This window comes from Aquila chrysaetos, chromosome Z (genome assembly GCF_900496995.4).
Source record: "Aquila chrysaetos chrysaetos chromosome Z, bAquChr1.4, whole genome shotgun sequence".
In the NCBI taxonomy this organism is placed as follows: domain Eukaryota; kingdom Metazoa; phylum Chordata; class Aves; order Accipitriformes; family Accipitridae; genus Aquila; species Aquila chrysaetos.
This window is the reverse complement of record NC_044030.1, coordinates 83695687-83721361: the sequence shown is the minus strand read 5'-3', so window position 1 is coordinate 83721361 and position 25675 is coordinate 83695687. Positions and strand designations below refer to the sequence as shown.

Sequence of the window (25675 nt, the reverse complement as noted above, 5' to 3'; positions counted from 1 at the left end):
TGGTTTGCTCTTCACCTGTGCTGTAATATAATTTATTAGTCGTTCTGCTAGCAGGAGGTAGCCAAGCACGTTTTGTCTCGAAGCAGAGCTTTATCTCCAGATGGCCCATTAGATTTGGAACGGTGGAGGGTGGTTTGATTTCAGAGGGGGCAGGAAATCAATGGGGCTCAGAAATAAATTTCAGGGCAGGCCGGTTATCTGGTTCCCCGAGGTTACTGGTGGACCTGAGCGTTTGCATCTCGTCCGCCGTCGCAGGAGGGAGAGCACTCGTGCAGCTGTGATGGAGTCGCCTATGGACAAATAATACAGAGGATGCTTGGGGAGGGAATTGAGGATGCTTGGGGAGGGAATTGGTGTAGTGCGTTTTGGGGAAGCTTATTTGCGTGCTTACAGCTACTTACAGCCGTATTCGGATAAGATATAGCAAGAAGCAAGTCCTGCAGGAAATAACTAGATCAACACTGACAGCCTGAGAGTAAATCCATGGCGCAGACAGATAAGGGGTATTACTATTTCTTGGGTTGGGTCTGGGTCCCTGTAACTCTTGAGAGCTTTTCTATTTTTATGTCAGCTTAATAGAAAGTTTTTTACTTCTTTGGTGCTATCTGGGCAAGTTCAGCTGCAATTATTTTACTTTCATCCTTTCCCAGACACACATGTATACACTTGCGCTCTTGTTTCTTGGCAGCTTGCAACAATGTCTATAATCCTCCCTGGCAGAAATCTCCTAAACTAATTCTCTTAGGGGAAAAATGAAACAAAAAAATGTTGGTGACAATTTTATCGCTGACACGAGGATGGAGGTGAAAAATTATTTGAGAGAAGAAACTTTGGCCAGAAGTTGACTTCCTTTCCATGCCTGTCTAGAGTAGTTTGTGTGCTGCAAAGCCTGAGTTTTTCTTCAAGATAAGGATCCTTGGGAGGAGGCGGATGGTAATATCCAGGGTGATGATGCTACCGGGGTGACTCAGAGATTCAGTGTGACTAAAAAGAGAGAAATAAACCCATTCAGCCCATGTGTGTGTAAGAAGACTTGTAGGTACCACTTGAAATCCCATATCGTTAATTTGGATGGGGTTTGTAGGACTGATAGCGTTTCCAGGCTGTGAAAGAACTGCAGAAGGCTTTCTTTCGTTCCTTTCTATCAATAGGTCTTAGAAATTCAGCCCTTACCTGTGTTGTAAACTTCCTGGGGATGATTAGTATTTGAAAGGGTGAAAAGATGAAGAGATCACACATGTTTGTGCAGGATTGCAAAAACAAAGCTTTGATTTGTATTTATTTTTTTATTTATTTTTATTTTAAAAGGGAATAATAGCCCAGCAGTTTTGCAGCTGTTCTCAGCTTTCCATTCTCTCTGATCTTTCCTAGAGCAGAGTTAATGCACAGGATTTTAAGCTGTGGTCATTCAATGGCTGATGCATTGTGCTGAACACCCAAATCTGAAAGAAAAGATGCCAAATATTTGGTGTGCTTCACTCCCAAGGTGCTGTGCAAAGAAATGATCGTTTTTAACAGCTGAGACAAGTGTCATGCTCTGAAAAAAGGACCCTAGCTTTGACTTTTGACAAGACATTTGACCTTCCCTCTTTGAGGCCCTGTCTGCGAAGAGCTGGTTATTATGTTTTCTGGGATTTAGAGATGAAAGTAGCTGTGTCACTCCGGGTCCTCCAGTGGGTGCTAGCAGATGCACGTGAGGTATTTGTAGGATTTTTGGCTTTCCTCGTAGAATATGTTTGACAGCTGTGTCCGGCTGTGATCAGAGCTGTTGCTGCAAGCTGCCTGCCTTGAATCAGTGATGGGATATTACCCCGTCTATGAGAAAAAAAGAAGAAAGGAGCCAATTTGTATAGCAATAGCAGAAAACCTCTGGTAGGTTGGAGAACGGCGTGAAGGTCTGTGATGGGCAGAAAGCAGTTCCTTCAGTAGGTGACCGCAGCATCACAATTTCTGCATTAGCACTTCTACATCTCCTGGATTTGGAAAAGCCACCCTTTCGTTTTCTTGGGTGGGATTCATCCTTGTGTATGGGTACGCTTCATCTTAACAGTCATCCGCCAACCCTGGCAGGGGGGTTGGAGTAGATGACTTTTAAAGGTCCCTTCTAACCCAAACCATTCGGTGATTCTGTGACCAGGTACCCATTGGTAGGGACAAGTCCACTGGTGAGGCAAGTGCTGCTATGTTGTAATTGGCGTAAACGATCGCTGGATCGGGCCCTGGGAATGGACAAGTGCCACCAGGACAGACAACGCTGAGAAGTCAATACCAGGACGACGAGCCCTGGACCATCTATGAAGTATTTATTTTGTGACGTGCCACTGTAACGTCACCTGCTCACAAAGCGCTCATTTTGGAGCACGCAGGGTTGCAAGAGACCACGTGCCTCACCAAGTCTAGTCCCAGCTTAACCCACCAAGTGCTTAATCCATGAAGGTCCCTGCCAAATCCAGCTGTGGATTTCTGCCCGCTACTGTTTTTGGGGGGCTGTTTGAGAACCTCCTTGCTCTGATGTTGAAAACCTTCAACTTGCTCACGATCAGCTTGTTCAGGAGCCACCACTGCTGGAATAGTTCTTTAGTTGTTTGCGAAGAGCATCTGTTACGCCCCTGAGCCCGCTTCCCTACGCGCCCGTGGCCGCGTGCAGCCAGGAAGATGCGAGGACAGTAAATTTTGGAGTTTTCGTGCGTGTTGTTGCTGGTGACTCAGTGATTAGTGGATCAGGGCAGGTAATGGAGTCAGGGGGTGTCCTCAGCTTGGCTGGGGTGTCCTGCTCGGTGCTCGTGGCTATGCTCTTGCTTTTTTCCTATTAGCTCTGTGTCTCTCCTGTCTACAGAGAGCCTTTGGGGCAAGGACTTTCTTTCCCTCTTGATGTGGTTATTGCAGCGTTCGGCACAGCAGGGACCTAGTCTCAGCTGGGAACTCTAATGTCACCGCAGAGCAAATACGAAATAACAAATAAAACCAATTTTTTCCCCATTATCTGGGAACAGAGTATGCAGAGGCTTCTCTGGTGCTGATTACATCGCTAACGACTGTCTCAAAAGATAAAACAACATTTGCAGCACGGGAAAGTATTTATGGTACAAAATACAGGTGTGTCTGGGCATCGCTGCCGGGAAATTTCTGCCCACGGATGTGCACGAGTGCGGTTGGGCCACGCAGCTTCTCCGTCCCCCAGGGCAGGAGGGTCAAAGGCAGCCCAGGGATGCTGAGCAATATTTTGGCAGCCCTGCAGCGGGCTTCGGGGAAGCTGTGGGCGTGCGGGAGAGGAAATCAATGACCGTTGCAGAGGCAATTTGGCATCAGCTGAAGAGCTGAGCGCTTGAGCCCTTCTGGGTTTATTGAATTAGATCCTTATCTTTTAGCGAGGGAGGCGAAGGTAGCGTACAGAGTTGGCACATTTGCTGCAAAAGTCCCCAGATTCAGCAACAAGCTGTGTACTACAGGCCTTAATCATTGCTGCTCTTCTGGTCTCCGATACGCGGATCTGACAGAGAAATCCCAGCTTGCCTCTCGAAAGCTTAACTCTGCTGAAGTTGGAGGACACGCATCGGGGTCTGCATATTTACTGTCATTAGATCAATTATGGGTCTGAGCTCTGCAAACACTTATTCCTGCTATCTAATGTCAACAGTGGTACTGGCTTCACTGGCAGCACTAAATTCTCGTAAGGATCTTACCGTTTGCATTAAATATTAAATGTACTTTGATTCAGTAGCCTGTGTATAGGTTTAAATAAAAAATTAAAAATTGTGTTCTTTAGTTGTATAACTTTTAAGTAAAGAGCTGTAGAAACATCTGTTAACTTTGATTTTAATTTACTATATAATAGCTTACATCATATTAAATGATGTTGTGTGATTTGGATGTAATTTTGAATTTGTCAGGAAGCTCGCAGCAAAATCACTGGAGTTAATGGTAGTTCTGCAATCAACTTCACTATGTGTCAAATCAGAGGAACCATTATTGAATTTTAAAAGGCTGAATTACTGTGTTGTTTGTATTAAATCTTAATGTCATTTTGGATAACAGTAATCCTTTCCCTTGGAGGTATGTACTGGGTAGGGTTTCTGTTCCTGAATATAAAAACCAAACAGGGTTTCAGTGAAATTGCTTGAATTCCAATTTTAAAGGGGTTAGAAGTATCCAAAAGTAATTTCAAACCTGTCCTAAATTAAAGAATTTATTTCCCCTGTTGGATATAGTGTTACAGTGCAGTCCTTTTTATGAATTGGGAGAACTTAATGGTGCACTGTAATGATGTTAATTACAAAAAATAATGTATTGACATAGCGGATATTTAAGGGTGGGGGGAAAAAGTTTACATTTCTCTAGGAATGGAAAAGAAATGGAAACTGCCCTGTACTTGCTTGTTTTGAGGTAGTATCCCTTCCACTGACCACTGCAGGGTGTGCTGCGAGCACTGCGAGAGCATCGTCTTGGCCTCCTCAGGATGGGCTGGCAACCAGTAGATAGGTATATATAAAGTGTTCTTAGACATTCTAAAATTGGAGGAGGTGATGGTTTTCTTTTCTTTTCTTCTCCCCCAAAGCCTCAAGCCTTTTTAAAGAGTCATGGTGTCTTAGACCGATTGTGCTGGTAGCCTCTTGCCATTTCTAAGTTTGTGTTTAAAAAAAAAAAATTAAAAAAAAAATCTCTTTCTATAAAGCATTTCTGGAGCCGCAACCATGCCTTGCTAAGTTGAAACAAGCCTCCTAGCTCTGGCTGGGTGCCTCCTTCTGCTGAATCTGGTGCTTTGGAGTTACCTGCCTGGTCCTTGGAAAGAAAAGGTTGTGTCAGCTCGAGGTGCAAACGCTCAACTCTTGTGCCAAGGTAGGGGGTGAGAAAGGACTCCTTTGCTCATGTTTCTATCCCTGCTTTGCTAAATCAGCTTGGGCAAGTGCTATAATAAATCCATTATCTCCCCAAGCCCCAAATTCAGAGCGTGGCAAAGCTTTTGGGCTTGACTACTTGCTGTAAGGATTGATTTGTGTGTAAGTTCTCCGGTATGTTTGGAAGAAAACCAGAGATGTGCAGTAAAATGACTAGGCTTGATTGTTTCCATTACTTTTATGTAGAGGATGGCAAGAAAGTCACCTGGCCTGATTTTTCCAGTGTTTCATAGAATCATTTAAGTTGGAAAAGACCTTCAAGATCATCGAGTCCAGCCATTAACCATGCCCACTAAACCATGTCCTTAAGTACCCTGTCCACTCGCTTTTGGAATATTTTTCCATTGTTTCCCCAAGCACAGTCCAGATGGGACATCTTTTGGCAGAGACAACTGACCCAGCCTACCTGGGCATTTAACACTGCAAACTAGTCTGGGGATTTAAAATTGTTTTTGTAGCTCTTGGTTAAATCAGCATTTCATGGGCATCAACGTCTTTTAGAGGAATGTTATTTGAATTATTATTTGCCCATGATTTCCCATGGCAAATTGCCGGCTGGTAGGTTTTCCTTTTTTCTTTTCTGTGAAATTATTGAATCGCTCTGTGTGGTGTCTAGTCCAGCAAAGCCTCTCACCTGCAGGAGAGCACTGGCCCATGGCATCACTGGTGAGCTGGGAGACCTTTCCCATCTCCCTCGGGCGGTGTGTGACAGCAATAGATATAATGGACTCGTTTGGATAATTTAGTACTTGCTCCGTGTATCTGGTTTCTCTAGTGACACTGACGTTCATGCTTGACTTCCCCACCTCTCAGATAATAAATGAAAGAGGTTTCACCTTGTTGGCAGCACTGGCTTTTGGCCCACTATCGTTCCTGACATTGTGTACTTGAGAAATTAAATTACCTAAGTTTCCTGGCTAGCTCCCTAATGAATGCCATTAATTAATATGGTTTTCAAAGGAGGAGGTGGTTTTGTTCTTAATCCAGGGGAGAACCTCTTTCCTTGGCCGCCCCCGAGCGGGGCGTTTGCACCGGCGGGAGCAGGTCGGTCCCTCCGTGCTTGGCTCTGCCCCGCGACGTCCCATGGGCTTGTGCGTGTGACTCCGTTCCCCAGGGAAATGCCGACTGGGGATGCGGGAAAGCGGGAGATGATCAGTGAAGTATGCGTGGAAAGCGCTAGCTGATTTCCCCTCTCTCCCCATCTTCTCTTCTGCAGCGGTCTCTAGTCCACTATGAGCAACCTCTGCCCTGGCAAGGACAGCAGACAGTTGACTTTTCTGCCCTCTCGACCGTATTGTTTCTCGTAGCCAACCTTAAAATCCTATTTTTGCGCATCTTGGGCTAATGCTGCTACACAGCGCAGTCCCCATTTGTTCTTAGGTCTTCCTCAAGCATTTAAAAGAGAAGGCAAGTTCAGGTGAAACAATTTGCAGAAGACTTGTCCACTTTGGTGCTCCCTAAACATGCCCTTTGGCTTGTAACTTGTTTTATAGCAGTTTTCAGGGCAAGATCTAGTCCCAGGAGCAGCCAGGTTAATGAAAAGGATGATTATCTCTGCAGGTGACAGACCAATGTAGCAAAGATGTGCTGCTTATGATACAGCTAGAAGGTGGGTGGAAATGCAGCCTGGTCCTTTGATAGGAATTAGCAGGGGAGCGTGGATCTGACACCCTCCCTCTCTTTTTTTCCTCTTTAAATCTCCTCTCTCCAGTGGAAGTGGCAGTCTCGTGTACAGATGGATATGGGGTTGTAAACCCAAGCTGGGGAGAGGCGTGAAATGCATACACCTTGGAGATCAGGGATGGCTTTGATGGTTCTTCTCCATGGAGAAAAAGGCACTGAGCTAGGGATGAAGAAGATCACGGCTGGGCCAGTGGGTGCTGGGATGGTTGCGGTGTCCATCTGTCCTTGCTAAAGATGGTGCTGGAGTGAGAAGGAGGAAGCTCAGGGTGTTGGGGATGTTGGGCTGGGGACGGTGCCTGGCCTCCGCTGCAGACAGTACATTCAACAGGGTGGTATGGAATGACTTGATACGGGCTCAAATCCCCAATTCTGTGCCTTCCCGGTGCCCTGGCAAGGGAGAAGCCGAGTAGGACCTGGTGCTGCAGCTGGTTTCTTGGGCTGTGGAGGCTGGGAGTTGGGCAGGAGCAAGCAGAGCTGTGCTTGGGCTCTGCAGGGAGAAGCAGGCAGCGGTGACATGCTGCGTGGTGCTGGGATAGGAGCAAAGCTCTTGGGTTTGCTTAGATCTGCTCTGATTTATGTGGCTCTTCAAGCATTGATTGATCCCATTGACTTCAGTGTTTCTATTCATGCTTTAAATCTCACCGTGCTCAATACCTTGCAAAACTGAACACTTTTGGTTCTTTACCCTTGCTGCAGTGCCTGAAGATAGCTGCTTTTCTCCTCGTATCCCTGCCACTTAGTCACTTCTGCTGCTGCCTTTTGTTGTGATCTGTGGTGTTCTTCATTGGGGGGAAAGAACAGTGTCCTTTGAAATACTTTAAGCCGATGTGAGTCACAGTCTTTTTAAGAAACCCTGGATTTTATAGCCTTCTGGCAGAAGAGGTATGTCAGAAAGTTTTAGGACGCAAGGAGGTAGGTTAATCCCTCCTGGGGGAAACTTAAAATAACTCCTGTACAAGATGATGAAGGAGCCTCACCATCTGTGGGGATGCTCAGTACTTGGTACAGAAGTGGCTGGTACTCTGAATCCCTCTTCTCACTTTTGGTGGTTGGTCTAATGTACATTATGATCAAAAGGAATAGATGAATGACAATCTTGGGGCTGTATCTCTTATTCTCTTGCAATCAGCAAGACTCACATTGTTAGCCTTTAAGGAAAGAGTATCTTCAATAGGAAACTACTTGCAATACTAGTGATTGTAGCTAATGCCTTAGTTAGGGCTGGCTACATATCTGGTTTAAACAGAAATAATGTCCTTTAAGTTGTTTAGCTGATAGTCTAGTCCCTTATTCATTGGAGTGTATCTATGTACACTTGAAATTCCTGGTCTCTGTGGGTCTTATTTTCTTATCGCTTTGTGAAAAGGTGGTTGGAAAAGCAGGTGGAAAACACAGTCAGCTCTTTTCCCATTTTCTCATGTTGCGAAACTCCCTTGAACAAGAAGGTTTATATTACATTTTTCCCAAACCCATGTTTCACAGCTGCTTTGGTGACAGAGGTTGACTTCTCAGCTTTGAGACCCCCTCTGTTTATGCAAAAAGCTGCAAACAGATTTTTTTTTTTTTGAGCTTGTATTTTCTGAGTACCTGTAGGCTCAGCTTGACTTTCTAAGGACACATAATCACAGCTCAATCTATTTTTAATTGTCACTAAGTAATTCTTAGCAATGCTTAAACCTTGTGAATTAAATTGATAAAAAAGAAGAGCACCTCTTTCACCACCCTTACACACTTGTTCTTGTAAGGTGTCTGTTTCATACTAGCAGCATCAAGATGCTGTTTCTTCCCAGTCTTGTGGCTTTTAAACCAACTGATGGCTGTGAATAAGCTTTAATGGATTACTGCATGTATAAGTTGCCAGCTGTGGGTATCTGGAGCGGATCCTACGTGTCTGGCTGGAGCCTTCGAATCAGAGGTACCACAGCCCCAGGAAAGAGTAGACGAGGGCATTGCGCTCTCCCAGCACCTCCCTATTTCAATCAGAAATCTCATCAGGGTAAAAACCTCTGGGAAATGCTTGGGGGTTGAACCTACACTGACCTCTGTGCTCCTGCAGCTCCTCTGGTACCTGAAGCTGGGTAGATAATGTTTGATGCCTGCTTGGTTGTGTCTCAGGAGGTGCCAGGGATGCTGGTGGGGTCTGTGCTCCGGTGCCTGCTTGGTCAGGCAATGGGAGAGACTTCGTTCTGTATTGTGGAAGAGTCACACAAATCCCTATCGTGACATGGATATAAGACCGCCAACTTCAATCACCTGTTCTTGCAAGAACTGGTATGTATATATATTTTTTCAGGCAAATTCTGTTAAGAGCCCTCGTGCTTTATTCCTGTTTTGAAGGCTTTTTCTTACGGCCTTTAGTAAAGCAGTTTCCCAAGTCCTGAGTTGGAGATGGCTACAGGAGCTGCTGTTTCGAGGCTTTTGAGGGCTCAGGGTCTATAAGCGTGTCCCTGCTGATGGATACCGGCGGTTCCCAGCCACCAAGAACTGCTGCTCCTCTCCTTGTGGGACACTTACCATCCCTCTCTGCCTTTTGCTGGGGAAATATTTCTCTTGGCTAAACCCCATTTTACCAGCAGAGGCCGTTATGCCCATACGCTTGAAGGCAGCGAGCTCCCACTGAAGCCCATGGACATCCTAAAACCTTTCCAGTCTGTCTTTGAGATGGATGGGACTCTGTACCCCAATATCCCCAGCTGCTTCTCGCTGAGCTCCTGGGCTGGTGGGATTGCAATGCAGATGCAGATTTTGTTATTTGAGTTAAAAAAAAAAATAAAAAAAGAGTAATGAGTAGCTAACTGGGGCTGGAAGAAAAAGCGAAGCTCTTAGTAGGCACCGTGAGGTCTGATTAAATCTGCAATGACTGGGGCTGTAACACTGGCAAGTGGGTCCCCCAGCACCTCCTCTGCTCAGCCTGGCGTAATCTTGTGCATTATTCACGTACCTGGGAGAGAAATGAAATGGCTCTATTAAAGGAATCCTTTGGTATTTATTTCTGTGGCATTAAATACATTTATTTCCTGAAGGAGATGGACTGTGTGTATACCTAAGTATACGGCGTGTTGGGCTGCAGGGAGTATTTTCAAGAACCTATTCAGAGATGGGGCTAGATCCTGCCCTACTGCCGAGTATATGAACAGAAAAAAAAATAGGGAATACTGCAGTACTAAAGCTGAGGCTGTGCCCCCGGGGCTGGCAGGTGTCGTGGGCAGAGCATCGCGTGCTTCAAAGCCCCCTGAAGCTCTGCTAACTGTGGTAATTCAGCTAGAGTTCAAGGATGCCTTTTTTTTTTTTTTGGGGGGGGATTATACCCCAACCTGAACCCCACAGGAGCAGTAGGGGTGGCAGACTAAAACATCTGGTTCATAAAACACCTAGAAAACTGCTTTGCCTACATCTGACCGATGTCTTGCTGTTTTTCACAGCCAGTTGCTTTACCCTCATCTTCATGGGGTGTATTGGTCACCAAAAAAAGCATCTGAATACAGACCATGCACGCAGACACCAACTTTTTCTTTAAATTGCCCCCAGACTGTGCAATGAGGATGACGGACTTCTCTAACCATAAGTGCAGAGAAACATGTATTGAAAAATAACCTCTCCTGAAACAAGAGGCTTCACCGCATCTCCTTGGGAAGGAGATTGGAACAAATGGTTTTTTGGGGATATGTCAGCTATGTTGTGTGGCACCTGGGTACAGGACATCTGGATTTTATGGTAATAGGTGCAAAATAGGAACCACATAGAAGAGAATGACTTAAGGAAAAAGTGTGTTCATGCCTTGCTTAACGTTTACGTAATAATTATTATTAATAATAATAATCTCATTACCTAATAATTGAATAATTCCAGGTTAAGCTCTGTACACGTTTTTGCATCCCAGGAAAAAAAGGTTACAGGTGAGTTAGGACCACAAAGAGCCAAATTCTGACCTCTTGTACTCCACCAAATCTGTTATAATTCAAGAAGTCGCTCTGCTGGGTTCTGGCCTGAGTCTTTTTGAGAGGGAGGATTTGGGGAAATCTCTTGCTGAATGCAGGGTAGGAATATAAACCCATATAAATACCGTTGACAGTTTTAACTAATGGTTCTCACCAATAGCTTGGTTGCTTTCCCGGTAGTTCTTTATGCACCAATAAACCCCATTGTTCTTCTCCCAGCTGTTATTCACAAAAAGAACAAAAGCGAGCTGGAGTGTTCTCGGCACATTTCTTTTTAATTAAAACAACAGACGAAGGAAGCGTATGGAGCAAAGTTTGAACGAGACATGGTAAATATCTCTTCTCCCCTATCATTTTAGCCCATTTGATAGGGGTGATTTATTTCTGGCTTATACCTGAGGTCCTGCTCTGCTGCACCAGGAGAAAATGAAATACAAGGCTAGAGGTAGCTCAGAGGGGTTGTTCTCGCTGGGGCAACCACCGTGATGTCCCACTGGTGCTTTTAGTGCCTCGGATCTTTCTTCCTGACACATGACTCGTTAATTGTGGTATTTCTGCAAATGTTAGCGTGGCCTCGGCCCTCGCTGGGGCTGCATCAGCCTGAGGCTGCTCCCAGAGGTGCCCCCAGCATCCTAAAACTGAGTATCCCAGTCTAGGAGGGGGGAAAAAGGGATTTCTTCTGCCCCAACAGCCCTGCTGTCAAAAGCAGGTAACTCACTATGGGGGTGGGGGTAAGTAGATATTAGGAGAACTATTTTAGGGCTAGAAGGGACCAATCTTGCACCTGGACGACTTGACCTGAGTAACCGTAATGCTGCCTTTTGGCCTTAGAGGTCGATTGCTGTCAACCTTTGGCTGCACAGAGCTGGAGCCGTTGGGAGCGGCAGAACTCAGGGACTCGGTTTGATGAAGAGTCTGTCTTGCGAAAGCATAACAAAGATATGAGCTTTGTTTTTCTGAGAGATCTCATCATTTTTCTTTTTCTGAAGGTAGGTTTTGCTCTGTTCTGTGGCTTATTTGTTTGTTTGTTTTCTATTTCTGTGGAAAGGGTTGGATTTTCTGCAGCTGAAATCTAAATCCAGCTCCCAGCTTTAAGCTGAAATGTTTGTGCTTGCAATTTCTGCTGTGGGCTGATGGCTGTCCCAGAGAGGGGAAAGGTAACAGTTATGAACGTAGTGCACTGCAAAGCATCTGTCTGAGAAAATGTGCTGCATCATCAGATATCTCTGCAGGATCCTCGAGCTCCTCGGGACTGGCAGCATCCACGTCCCTGGACGGTTCCTTCGGATCCGTGTGCCCTTGGTGCCTGCTGAGCCAACCGTGCCGTGCTCACTCTCAGAAGTGCCTTGCAGAGATGCACTGTGTGACTTTCTGCTGCTTTCCAGAAAATAAAGACCTGAAAGTAAACAGGGGATTTCAGGCACGGTGCGGGTCCTGTGGTGCTGATGTCCCAGCAGTTTGGCAAGTGAGAGCTGTATCATAAGGAAGGACAGTGATTATTTTTCTTATGATTTTAAGACCTTAGAAAAGCCATCCTTGTGTTTCATCCCAAACCTGTGCTTTAACCTACTTGGAAGCTGTCCCTGAATAATTCACTCTCTGATGCCTAATAGAAAGATTTCCATTCAGCAACAGAGACCATAGAAAATACAGTGCTTTTTTTTTTTTTTTTTTTTAATTATTATTCACATTACATTGTTGGAGACTGCTGCCAAACACCTGCTAGGGAGGGTGGGACAGACGCCTACCAACCCTGGATCGTCTGAGCCTGGTGCTCCCCATCCACTCCTGCCCGGGGCAATGCCGCAGCCATCCTGCTCGGGCTGCACGACCTGCCATCAAGACATCTGTTCCTCCTGCTACTGAAAATCCACTGCCGATGCCATCCCCCCCTTCCAGGCTGGCTCTTGGAAACCCCCAGATTTATCTAGGAAGAGTTTTAAATCATATGTGTTAAAGACTTAACATGGCCGAACCCTCTGACTTACCAATACTTATGGTATCATTAACTTGGGCAGCATACCATCAAGCAAATCGCCCTTAATTTATCATTGGAGGAAGCTGTGGGCTGAGTTATCCCACAGGCAGGGCGGGTGGTAGCAGGAGGCTCTGTATCATCATCCTACAGCTCTGTCATAAATTCAGCTCTCGCTTATTCCATTACTGTGATTTAGCGCCAGGCTGACTGCCCTGCTTGGTTTACGCACACTTGAGCTACACCAGAGAAATTCAGTATGGTTTTCTATATCACGGTTTTTAATTAAACTTCATTTTCTGTGACAAAACCCATAACAGCACCTTTGAAGAAGAGATGATTTTTCTTCTTTTTGTTTCCCATTCTCAGCCAGACTTTAAATCATCTGCTCCCGACTGCAGCTGAGATTGACCTGGTCTTGTGATGTTTGTCCTTCCCTTTACCAGCCAGGAGATCCTGCCGGAGCCTCTGCAGGGCTGGATGCCAACCCGAGCTGAACAGTTGGGGCTGTACCCTTACACCGTTGCGGGGCTTGGACCACGGCTGCACCGGTGGCTCGGGTGGGAAGAGAGAGGTTGAGGGACCCTCAGTCCCTTCCTATGTCCCGCTGGCATATCTGCCTCTGGGCGCGGGATTGAAACCCCTGTTGGGTGTACTAGGCGTTAGGTGAGCCCCGTGCTGACATCCCTGGGCACAAGTCCGGTGCCGGGCATGCTTCATGCTGTGGTGTCCTTCCAACCGTGATGTTACATCATTTATTTTTCCCATCCTCCACCTATCTCACCTGAATATTTGTCTGAGCGAGCTGTCAGATGGGTATGTTGTGCTTGTGCTCAGTTATTAAGCTAAGGTTTATTTCTCTTTGGTTGGCCAAGATGAGCTGTTATAAGGGCACCTTGTGTGAAGCGCATTCAGTATCTTCTTCTGACTGTTGTATTTATTTACTGAGCATTGATTTTTCATTTGGTTGGAGGTGCAGCACAGTAACTGGGGGACGGAGGAGCTGGATGCAGGAGTGCATTGCTGATGCTGAAGGTCTCTAGACAGAGAACCTGGAGGTCTTTGTTTTTTCTGGTCACTGGCCTGGCTGGTCCAAAAAAAAAAAAAAAAAAAAAAAAAAAAATCCATGTAAAGTTGAGACCTTTGTTATCAGTAAGGTGATCCTGACACCATGAATAATGGAGAGGAAATACAGACCAGTGCGATATGGTTGCTTGGTGGGTCTCCTTTTTCACCTGCCCATCTGTCTTATAACCACATGACTGGATAGCACTAAGTAATTTTTCATGAGTTTTCTGAAGCTTCTATACGTTATGAGGAGGAGAAGCGCCTCTGTTTTCCCCCCTCCTGAGCTGGCATATGAAGGACAAGAAGTGACTTGACCACGTGCCCTCATCTGACCGATTTTCCAGGGAGCTGCAACCTTGATTGGCACATCCTGATACCGTAGACCCAGATTGTCAACTGACCCTGAGCAGAGGGTCAGGCAGCTCTGAAAAAAAAAGAGGAAAGTTCTCAGCACAGCCCAATGAATAAATAATAATAACGAAAAGGAGAAAACCCAAAGACGAAGAGCGACAAAAGAGAGAGGAAGGTGCCTCAGTCAAGGAGGTGAAGAAAGGCAGGAAGAGTCAGAAGAAGGTGAGCCGTCGGCACCCGTGGGTCGGGAAGGACAAGGGACTCCAGGACGTACCTACGCTGAGCTGGTCGGGAGGAAGGACACGGCAAAACGAGGGCACCCCAGCCCTAGGCAGGTAGAGGACGACTAAAGGCAATTGGTAAAGGAGCCGGGGTAGGTGGCAGAAGTGAGGTTAAGGCAGTCATAGAGTGTTGTTAAAAGCGTGGGGCTGAAAAACAATGACATGAAAGAAAAGACCAAAAAGAACAAAGTAGGAGAGGAGGAGGAGGAGGAGGAAGAGGAGGAGGAGGTAGTTGAAGAGGTAGTTGAGGAAGATGGGGAAGATGAAAGCCAGGAGAAAAAAAGCAAAAAGAAATCAAAGTCTGAGGACTCAGAGATTGATGGGGAAGTGAAGAAAAAGAAAAAGAAAAAAACCAAGCGAAGAGAGTATAGCAGTGAGGATGAGGATGACTATGAGCGCAGAAAGAAAAAGAAGAAAAAAGGGAAAAAAGGCAAAGAAAAGAAGAAGAAGAAAGGTGACAAGTCCAAGAAAGGAAAGACAGATGAGAATTTTTTGGAGATGTACGAACAGGAGCTTCGGGACTATCATTCGGACTCCTCCAATGCAACAGAAGATGAGTACAACAAAAAAAAAGGTCAGCTCCATCGTTTCTCATCTCACCTCTTGAGCGGGCAGTTATGCTGTTGGCCCTGCCAATTCCCATCTCGGGACCCTTCCTGGGGGTGCAGGCACTTGTCTTTCCTGTGTGGGGAGTATTTCTAATTAAATAAGGATTTTTACTACGTAAGGTGGCACTGACAGATTGTGTCTGTATTAGCTTTTCAGTTTATGAAGTCACTTTGCTGTGTGCATGGTACTGCTGTAACTACACATTCTCCTAATTAATATTTGCATTGTGGTGCCATTCAGAAGCTGCATTTATCAGATGTGGACAGCATGGAGATGGTCCAGAAAAGGGCCACAAAGATGATCAAAGGACTGGGAAGCCTGCCATATGAGGAAAGGCTGAGAGAACTGGTTTTTTTCAGGCTTGAGAAAAGAAGGCTTAGGGGAGACCTTATCACCATGTTCCAGTATTTAAGGGGTGGTTGCAAAGATGGAGACTCTCTTCTTACAAGGAGTCACATGGAAAAGATGAGGGGTAATGGGTACAAGTTAATTCTGGTGAGATTCCGACTGGACACAAGAGGAAAATTTTTTACAGTGAGAACAATCAGCCATTGGAATAATCTCCCCAGGGAAGTGGTGGATTCCCCAACATTGGACACTTCTAAGATTCAGCTGGACAGGGTGCTGGGCCATCTAGACCATACTTTGCCAAGAAAGGTTGGACCAGATGATCCTTGAGGTCCCTTCCAACCTGGTATTCTATGATGACTTCCCTTGTGTAAGCAGGATACGTAGGAAAGGTGCACAGTCCTGCTCAAGCAGATGCAGCAGGAGCGTGCTGGTCATTTCAGCAGTCAGATGAGCAGGCAGTGGACCACTTAGGTTTGATGTAGAAGCAGGAGGTCCAGCACACCGTCTCTCTGACTGTTGTAAGTAACCAAATAGGCTGGGGAAATATTGCTACTCATCTCTAAACCTTAATACTGTGTCGGTACAATAAATAGTCCACTCATTTTATACGCACAGGGTACTTTAGTTCGATGCGTGGTGAGCTGTGCAGCGACTTAAGGCTTAGATGATGCACTCGGTTTCATTAGAAGAGCATGGTCTGGAGAGTGATTGCAGCCATCAGCCTGGCAACATCCAGCCAGCTTGTGGAAAAAGACCGTACTTAAACATTTTATCTTCTGGGTGGCAGCTAATAATTCCCACCCTGTCCCCCAGCAAACCTGCCGTGCTGGGGCAGAGAGGTGAGGAAACTGCAAGGTGAACAGCAAAGACCCATGGTGTGGCTCCATGATTAAAAGAAAAGGCTTTCAATAGGTAGGAGGATGCTCCCAAACCCAGCGAGGTTATCTCCTTATCACAGAGGTGGGCAGCAAAAGAGGTAATGGACTGCTCAGGATTACCTGTGCAACTGGATCTTGGCGTGACTGGGGCAAGACACCTAACCTCTCAGCTCTGTGGTTTCCCCATCGGTTAATTAGAGTAATAACATGTCTTGTATGTGGCAATTCGGAGAACTGCGGGTGCCTAAGGAATCTCGTAAAGCAGCTCATGGTTTTGGTGTGGCTATAGGTTAACTATAACTGAAGACTTCTGTAATGGTGCTGTATGGCTGTACTGGGAAAAGAAAAATGATTCAATTGCTCTGATGCAGAGGAGAAGCAAGGCCCTCCCATATACAATACACTATTTAGGCAACGTACATAACCTTCTTCGTTTGTGATGGCTCTTTAGCGGGAGACATGTTGTCTTGCCTCGTACTACAATTTTTTTATAGTAGAGGAATAATAACTTGTACTTTTCAAAGAGGGAAGTTCCAGCAAATATTTCTAATAATCTCTCCACGGTCTTCTGCTCAGTTTGTCAACAATTTCTGCAGGGAAGTTACTAGCTTGTGGTTGAAACACTGGGAAATGAATTAAGCTGGGGGTTGACTCTCATAGTCCCTATCAGAAATTAAAAAACTTGGTCCAAAACCTGCAACACTTACTATCGTGACAGCCCCAGGACCTCCAAGAACTTTGTCAAGCGGCCAAAAGTCCCAAGGGTGAACCACTGGCTGCTCCCTTGGATCGTGGACTCTCCCTCATGAGCTGTGTCTCAGTATTTTGCACCCTCAATTTCTAGATATTTATGGGAGTGAGTGCACGTATCTGAGGGAATAAACAGAGGGCAAGGGAGAGGAGAAGGATGAGAAGGATGAAGGGTAGGACACACACAGTCAATGAGCCACTGAGGTTTTCCACCAGTGAAAACCTGTTACTGGGCCATCTGACACCAAAAAGCAAAACCTCAGGAGCAAACTCCAACTGCCTTGTCCTCTTGCTCGAGTTTCAGCTATTCCCTTTGCTATGCACTGTGCTGCTGTTCTTCCTATTTTGATTCAAAACAGCAGATTTTTTTGTGTGACTTAGTTGGAGGCCACTGCTGCTTTTCTTCCAAAGGACCATTGAGTGAAGCGACTGCTGTTGGTCAGGCTTTTGAGAAACGTGTAACCTCTGCAAAAAGCCTCCCAGAAGCTTTGGGGATGTCAGCTTGCCTTTGGTGCTGGTGAATATTGAATAGAGATATATTTCAGTCCACAAGCTGTGATTCCTTTTGCTGTAAAAAGAAAAGAGATGTTCTAAATGTTTTATAAGCAGGGAGTCAATGGTGCCTGTGTCATCTGATGTCCTCTTTATCTTACTGTATTAGCAAACAGGAGAAGGGTTCCCCCCCCCATCACATTCGATCGATGACTGAAGAACAAGGCAAATCCAGCTCCTGGGGACAGGAAAACAAAAGATATCGAGTGACTGGGTGATAGTGTATCTGAGAAAATTATAGCAGAGATAGCGAGCATTTTTAACTAAATTGCAGCTGTTGTCCATCCCTGTGATCCTGGTGTTAATGAGATTAGTTATTTATTAATAAGTATTTGCAAAGTTATTTCTACAGTACAGTATGGAAGGCTCTGGGGAGAACTTATTGCAGCCTTTCAATACTTAAAGGGGGTTTATAAGAAAGATGGAGAGAGACTTTTTACCAAGGCTTGTAGTGACATGACAAGGGGCAATGGTTTTAGACTGAAAGACAGTATGTTTAGATTGAACATAAGGAAGAAATTTTTTATGATGAGAGTGGTGAGACACTGGAACAGGTTGCCCAGAGAATTTGTGGATGCCCCATCCCTGGAAGAGTTCAGGGTCAGGTTGGACGGGGCTCTGAGCAACCTGACCTAGTGGAAGGTGTCCCTGTTCGTGGCAGGGGGGTTAGACTAGGTGACCTTTAAAGGTCCCTTCCAACCCAAACCATTCTGTAATTATATGATCTTGAATTGCCAATAACAGTGTGAACAGGGCACACTGTGTAATGTAAATTTAATTGGTGGAATCAGTTTTAAAGTGCAGTAGGTATCCAGAGACTGTTCATATAGCACCCTGGCTGCCTAAACCATCATTAAAACTTCTATAGGTACCAGCTACCTGAGGTTCAGAGTGGATGTCCGAGACCTGAAACCAACCCTTTGCGGGAACTCCATCTCTCTCTTTCTCCATACTTTTCTCTTGATATCTCAAATCTTGTCTGTGATAAGGAAGAGGGAGACTGGCACTGTTGGTTATCCTTCTACTCAGGTTTGGGGTCAGAGAACCGTGAAGGGAGGGACCAAGTGTCACTATCTGTTTTCTGGGTCACTTCTGCCAAAGCCATGGATAGCTCTGGGTTAGTAGGAAGAAAGAAAATGTTTCCTTCTCCCACCTTGCTTTTATGCCATTAACTGAGTCTTCCACTGGTAGCTGCTGGCTTGGTGACTCCAGCCCTGGGACATCCACAGGCTGTGGCAGATGGTGGAAAGCTCCCTCCTGTACTGTGTCACAGTAAAGTGCAGCTGACTCGGGAGATCTTGGGGCTTCCCTCTTTGCATAGCTGCAGCTCACCAAGAGGCATATCTCTTTTCAGAGGAAAACAATCTCTTTTGTGTCCCATTGATGATAAAATCCCATTTTTTTTTTTTTCTCCCCTCTTTTTTTCCTGTCAAGTTTCAGATCTGGATATTAAGAAATTGGTATCTTTCCTTTAAAGAGAAACAAATCCTCTAGTGGGTTTTCCTTGTCTCTTGGAAGTTTTACTGTAGCATGTAGTCAGACCTGCTGCACTATGCTCACTTGGTCACCAATCTCCAGGGCCAAGGTTCCCAGCACTGTTTCCTAGAGGATGAAGGGTAAGGCACTTCCATACATGTGATCTCTTAAATGACTAGGAAAGCTTAGGTGACTCATGATGATAAAGACACCGTAGAGGTCCATGGGAAACATACACTCCCATGCAAGGGAGAAAAGCTTGGACTAACTCCCAGGAGATGCAGTACTTTGAGGCTGCAGTCGTCTCTTCCAGGGACAGATGCTGAGCACTTTGTATGAAACACTGCTGGTTTGTCCGTATTGCACAAAGGGTGAAACCGGACTTCAGTGATCTTGGCAGTGCCGATAATAATTATAAAATGAAGAAAGCTACTCAAGAAGTGCATGTTTTTATTAACACATTCTCTCAAATGGTGATGGGAGGAGGGAAATGGCCACTGTTGACTTGTAAATAGATATACAAGCCGCTCATAATTTCTTTTGATGTGCGCCATCCATTTTATTGTGTTACATTTATCACATCGTGTTCCTTTAGCAGCTGCAGCAAAGGGTTACACAGAAAAAGCATTCAGGACACGCCAAGTTTATTGCTAAGTTCTGTTTAATGTAATTTAGCAGCAGAATGGAGGAGGAGAGCAAGGGCTGTGTGGTCGCCAGCTCTCTCCCTGTGCTATATACAGAACTGGAGAGAAGTATCACATACTTTTATGATAGATGATCATCAGTTGCAAAATCACCTCATCTGTGCCCGGCACCCACTGATCTTCCCGAACTGAGGCTTTGATTAATATTCCCGATCAGAAGGAACAAGGACTCCTCTTTGGAAGACAGATTTTTTTTTTTTCTCCTTACTGCTAAAATGAGCTTTGGTTTTAGGCATAAAACATTCAGAGAAGAGTTTTGTACCAGTGGCAATTTTAGGTCTTGTGAGCCAGTGGGATGTGGAAAGCGTGCTACCAAGAGAAGAAGGTGGTGCTGCACCTGCCTTGGAGATGTGGTGGATCTCACTTGTTTGCATCTCAGCATTTTCTATAGCTACAAATGGCTGCATGAAATATGAATTTTGAAAAGTTTAGATCACCTTTAGAGTTTGTTAGATGAGTGTACCCAGGAACTATCAGCACAAGACTGTTACGCAAGACAGAACAAGCCAACACTAAACTAATTGTGATCTTAAAGTGTTGATTAAGTTGCAGGAGCACTTGCTAATATTTTTACGTAGGCACCGAAAAATCTTTGGCCTGGCTATTAGACACACCTGTGTAGTCCCACTGGAGAGTTAAAGTTGCCTGGAGGTGTCATGCTGAACGGGGGTCTTACAAATTGGAAATGAGTAGTTAAAATGCTGCGGATGGGGCTTTGCAAGGAATCGCAGTGGCTCTTCGTCTTTGACCTCCGTGGTCGGCCATTGACCTGCAGCTGGGCTGCTGCTAGTCATTGGTATGGAAAATCAGTATTGTAAAGCAGATGAGTGCAAATAAACCTTTCAGAGCAAGCCCTCGCTGGTATCTGAAGGTTTAGGCCCTTGCAGAGGTCTCCGTTCGTTTGCAGGTGCGTGTTCAACAAGCCCAGGGCTGGGGTGGGTGAGCGTTTTTGTACCCCCCACCTCTCCCTTTCCCCTGGCAGGACCCAGCAGCCCCAAGCGTATGCAAAAGCCGTCCTCGTTATGCGCACACCATCCATTTGCGATGGCTCAGCCCAGCCGGCAGCACCAAAACCAGCGTTGGGGAACCGCTGTAGGTGCCGGGCTGCCAAAGCTGATGCGCTGGCTGATGCCTGTAAAACCCACACGCGCGAGGGCTGCGCTTTTCCAGCATTGCTGCTCTCCTCGCACCCAAAATGCTTAAATCTGAACGGAATGGCGTGTTCAGTTTTACATCCTTGTCTGTGGCTGTTTTTTAGACTGAATGTTTGGGTTTGGGACTCTGAAAGAAAATATCGGAGAGTTCCTGGAGAGACACTGAACAAGATTTCCCTGAGAAGCAGATGTTAAATGCAGGTTGATATATTCAATTCTAGATGTGTTCCCCCCAACCCATGTGTCCCATCAGCCTGGATTTAATGATCTGTAACATCCAAGGTGTAGGGCAAGGTGACCTTTAGAGGATGCAGGACTAGAACTTGATCACATTAGAATAATTGAAGATTTGGGTTTTTTTTTTCTCCCCCCCTTTTTTAACCCTTAAGAAACTAAGTAAGATTCCTGTGTTTTTAGAAAATCCAAGATTTGCCTGGGTAGTTTTTCATTTTCTGATTGCAGAAAGAAAACTGAGGAGCTGCTTTTGCTCACAGGTACTGCAATTCCCTCCGCTGGTACATCAAATTCCCGGTTTCAGGACTGCATTGATATTTAAAGGACCATGAGTTTTGTCCCCATTTATACTTTGTTAAATATACATCTCCCACGCTCTCTGTGAAGCTCTTTATCATCATGTCTCTTTGGACAAGTATCTGAATACTGTGCCGTTAAAACAGCAGAATTACCTCCATCCAGATGGAAATCCTGGGCGGAAAATTGTACCGAGCTATAAGGGACTAAAGCACAGACAAGGAACCAAGGCAAATCAGATTTTTATTCCAGTTTGAGTCAATTCCCCGCACAGCCTCAGGTGAGGTGGTTTATCCACCTGAGCCCCAGGAAAGCAGAGACTGGTGGTGGGGTTGGTGTTGAGAGCATCTGACCGTTGCCAGCACGCTATGATTTACTGGGGTTTCCGTGTCAGCTGTCGAGGATACTACCAGGACGTAACTTCCAGATTCACAACATACTTTTTCTCCAGTTAAGGCCTCCTTTTGGCTGATTATCGCTTCTTCGACAAATATTTATTTATTCTCAGTACCTTGTGGGCATAGATGTTTCCCCAAGCATCGTCAGAGAGTTTTTCTTCTGCCTTTGTTTTTTCTGCCTTGCTGGACACTGCTGTGCAACACAATGGCACAAATACCTGTGTGGCAACACTGAAAAACAACCTGAAAATAATAATTGTGGCTTTTGTTGATGGATTTATGTGCATTGCAAGACTCACTGGACACATATCATGAAGTAGTTGTTCATCGTTGCTGTAAAAGGATGTGGCTGTTAGAAACTCTTGGTCTTTTTGGCACTTCACCTCCTCATGTTCAGATCTGCTGTATTTTTCCACATCAGTTTGGTGTCCTCCATTTTATAGAGGTCTGTATCATAGTAGTATCTATATCAGACTTGCTCTATGAGCTGCAAGTGTTAAGCAGGAGATATTTGCAGAGAAGAAAGAGATATGAGGTGGGAAGGTCATAGTTTGTATCCATTAATATTTGTTGTTGTTTTTTTTTTTAAAGTCTTTTCTAAGGTGCTAGTTGGATAGTAGTAGCTGTCTGTCATGAATGATTAAGTCATGAAGTTATGATTAATTCATGACATCTAACAATGTGCATGTAAATATAGGTAACACATAACTTGTAATTATGACAAGCTTCTGACAGGTATCATTCCCTGCTGATTAAAAAAAAAAAAAAAAAATTATCTTTGGTAAAATTGCCCTTCCCTCTACCTGGGTGTTGGGGGTCAGAGCTGACAGCAAGGAGAGCATCTTTCCTTGGTCTTGGCTGTCCTGCTGCCTGGACAACTAGAAGAAAGTGGGCTCTTATTTGAATCTGGTCTTGGGATGACGTGACAGACAGCAGGGAATTACTTCCAGTTGTGTTCTGCAGACACATTGCTCTACTGCAGACTTTCCTTGCTCAATGTTGCAGGTAAAATCTATATCATATTTAACCCAGGTTGCATTTTACGCTTCCCGTTGGACACAAACATCTAATGTTGTTGTCCACAGCTGTGATTCAGAGGCACCCCGTGTCCTGGCAGGCCCTCCCTGTCTCCAAAAGATAATGAAAGAAATGGAACAAGTTTTTCTCAAAAATGTTTCTCTTCCCGGAGGCACAGTGTTTTCCTCCAGTGCAATTTAAACTTGAATAACAACAATGTCGATTGCTAAGCTAATTCGACTTTGCTGTTCCAGCAAAGAACTGAGATGATGTTTCTTCTGGTGGTGCTAAGGCAAAAGCACTTTTAAGTGATAGCTGGAGCACGAGTTGAATCGAGTTTGGCTTCCTAAGGTGCCTGAGAATGAAATGTTGATTTTGCAATAACTGATGAAGTAAAACAAACTCCAAACCACAACTATGCCTGTGGGAACAGACGGGACAGTATTCAGCTTTGGATTTAATTTTTAAGAGATAAATGATGTTTCAGAGCTCAAGAGAATCCTTTCTGTGTGTAGTAGTGGTAAGTTTGCAGGAAACTTCCCTAATTCATGTCTGTGAAGTGTCTCAAAATGCAAGATACTATTAATTCTGCAATTCTTTATATAATTTATGAATAACAAAATGTATAACAGTGTGCAGACAGTCCAAATATTCATGGAAAAAAATCCCTCTCTTTTGCTTTGAATAATTAATTTGGCATCCATGCCGGACTCAAAAGCTGCTTTCGCTAAAGCATATAAAGAGCAAGCAATCTCTCATAGTGTGTGAGGCCCAAATCTGTTCACAGTTTTGCCAATATGAATCCAAAGTCATTGTGCTCCAGTCAATGGAGTTAGTCAGGATTTGCCCCAGAGTGAATGAGAGAAGAATTTGACTCATTTTGTGTATGACAAGAGATTATTGCCCAAATTGTGGCTTGATAAAAACAAACAAGCGCTGATTTCAAAGGCCCATCTTCACGGTGGGTAAAGGATGGTCCTGATAAAACTGTAACCACAGTAAGTGTTTAACTGCTGTGTTCATGTGCATAGAGCATCATTTTGGCAACCATAACCCGTAATAGTCAGCGCAGACCCTTAAAAACTTCCAAGTATTTTGCATAAATGTCAAGGTACTCTTCAGGTGCTCCAAGGCAAACACACGCTGAAGTGCTTCAGCAGGAGCCGGAGTGATTGCTGCTTTGCATGAATCAACATTAAGTGAATATTGAGACTAATCAGTGAATTCCCAACTGGAAATACGGTGAAGTGCAAACAACCATTACCGCTGCGGAGGTAAACGCATCCTGCTGAACGGGCACATCCGAAGGTAGCTCTGATAGCCACAGCTTCGAAGCAGTTTGTGTTGGTTTGGGTTTATATTCAAGATGAAGGCAGCATCTCCCTGGTTTCTTCCACTGCTTTGGTGTAGGAGGGTTTAGTTCTTGCTCACCTTGCGCGTGCAGCCTGGAGGTGCGGGTCTGCGCACCTCTGGGGAAGCAGGTAGCGATGAGGGAGGCGAGGTTTGCCACGGGAGTGGTGTACGGTGGTAGGTGATAGATCAGCTCGGAGAGGGGTAAAAGGCAGAGATACTGGAGGGCGGCAGGCTGCCTCCAGGACACCCGTGCTTCTGTCCACACTAGGATGTTTCATGTCTGCATCCACCTCGGAGCTTTCATCCCCTCTGTTTCCCTGGCCGTGCTCACGGCATGGCTCAGCTCTTGTTTCTGCTTTCCTTCTTCCTTACCCAAACTCTTCGAGGACTCCTCCCTAGCTTTGCTGTCTTATTCCACCTGTTTAATCATTCTTGTTGCATGACCCTTATTTTTTTCGTACTAAGGGCCACTCTTGCTAGACAACAGTTAGGCACCATCATGAGCTCCAGCTCACTTCTCCATATTCACCGTATGAGGACGTGACCTGAAGGGATCTGCAGTCGCTGCCATAATTAGTGCTAAGCAGTCCCGTGTTGTCAGAGTCAGAAAAACCTGAATTTATCAGCCAAATCACTCTTCTGCCCTGAAGATATTCCTTCCTTGTGGAGCTAAGGGAATTTTGCATGCTCTTAGCTAGAGGATCTCAGTCTCCACTTGTCAGTCTTTACAGCTTTACAATAATTTTAGTACCCATTTTGAAGCAAGTGTTTCTCTACTCTGGCCATTGAACAGACAGGCTTATAGTATCAGCTCTTTCTGCAAGACAGGGAAATGGATGTAAGTTCTTCCAGCAACACTGCAATGTAACTTGATACTGATTTTATGCTGTCTGTATCTTGCACTTGAAATGACCATTTTTGAATGCTTATTTTTGCAAAGAAACTAGTGTCTATTATTTCCTTTATTGAGCTTGTATATGCCCATGAAAAGCAGTAATGGGTTTGCAGTCCATAGCAAATCAGTTCTGTTTAGCTTGCTGAAACTTTCACCCTTTTCCAAAGTCTTCATGCTGGATAGCTGAACAGTGGAGTCAGCTGGGGATTCAATATCTACCAGATGAGATAAGTGAACCAAATTCCACTTGATTGAGATAATATTTGGAACAAAAGGGTCTGTATCAGTGGCTGTATTAAAAGCTTTGTATCGACTCTGCCTAGCCCACTGGGAGAAAAGCAAGATTTGGAGACTGGCCTGAAAGTCAAGCACTCTCATGCTAACACTATAGATTACTGTAACTTGGCCATGTTCTGGGCACTCAGAATAGACTTATCTTGACCATGGCGGTGAGATTGTTTGCCAATTGAAAGCATCCAAAGGTAGGTGTCCTCCTGTGAGCAGTGGCCCATGCAGCGGGACAACATTCAAACTGGGATCCAGTGCTCTCCCTTTTGCTTTCATGACCTCTCTTTGGGGCTTCTCTACCCATGCTGCCCGGTGAACTTGGCCAACACTGGTAGGAAAAGCATTAAGGAATAGCACAGACGGGCAGGAGCATCTTAACACTGGCTTAACAACCTGACCGAGCAGCAGCTTGGGTGAAGAGGCACGGACACTTGGGGCATTCCTGTCCATGTTTGAAGGGAGGCGGATGACCAATGCCAATATTTGACATGGGGACTGTTGCGGATGGCGTGACACACTTCACTAGTA

The 25675-nt window shown here is 45.1% G+C and overlaps 1 protein-coding gene across 2 annotated transcripts in view; it reads left to right on the top strand.

Annotated features, from left to right (window-relative positions):
* Positions 1–13955: 13955 nt before the first annotated feature.
* LOXHD1 (lipoxygenase homology PLAT domains 1) overlaps positions 13956–25675 on the top strand; it is a 142487-nt gene continuing 130767 nt past the window's right edge. For both annotated transcript variants that reach the window (XM_030005443.1, XM_030005442.2), the window contains exon 1: positions 13956–14765. In XM_030005443.1, the coding sequence (XP_029861303.1) occupies positions 14354–14765 (412 nt within the window). In that variant the 5' untranslated portion in view covers positions 13956–14353. The remainder of the gene's footprint in view (positions 14766–25675) is intronic.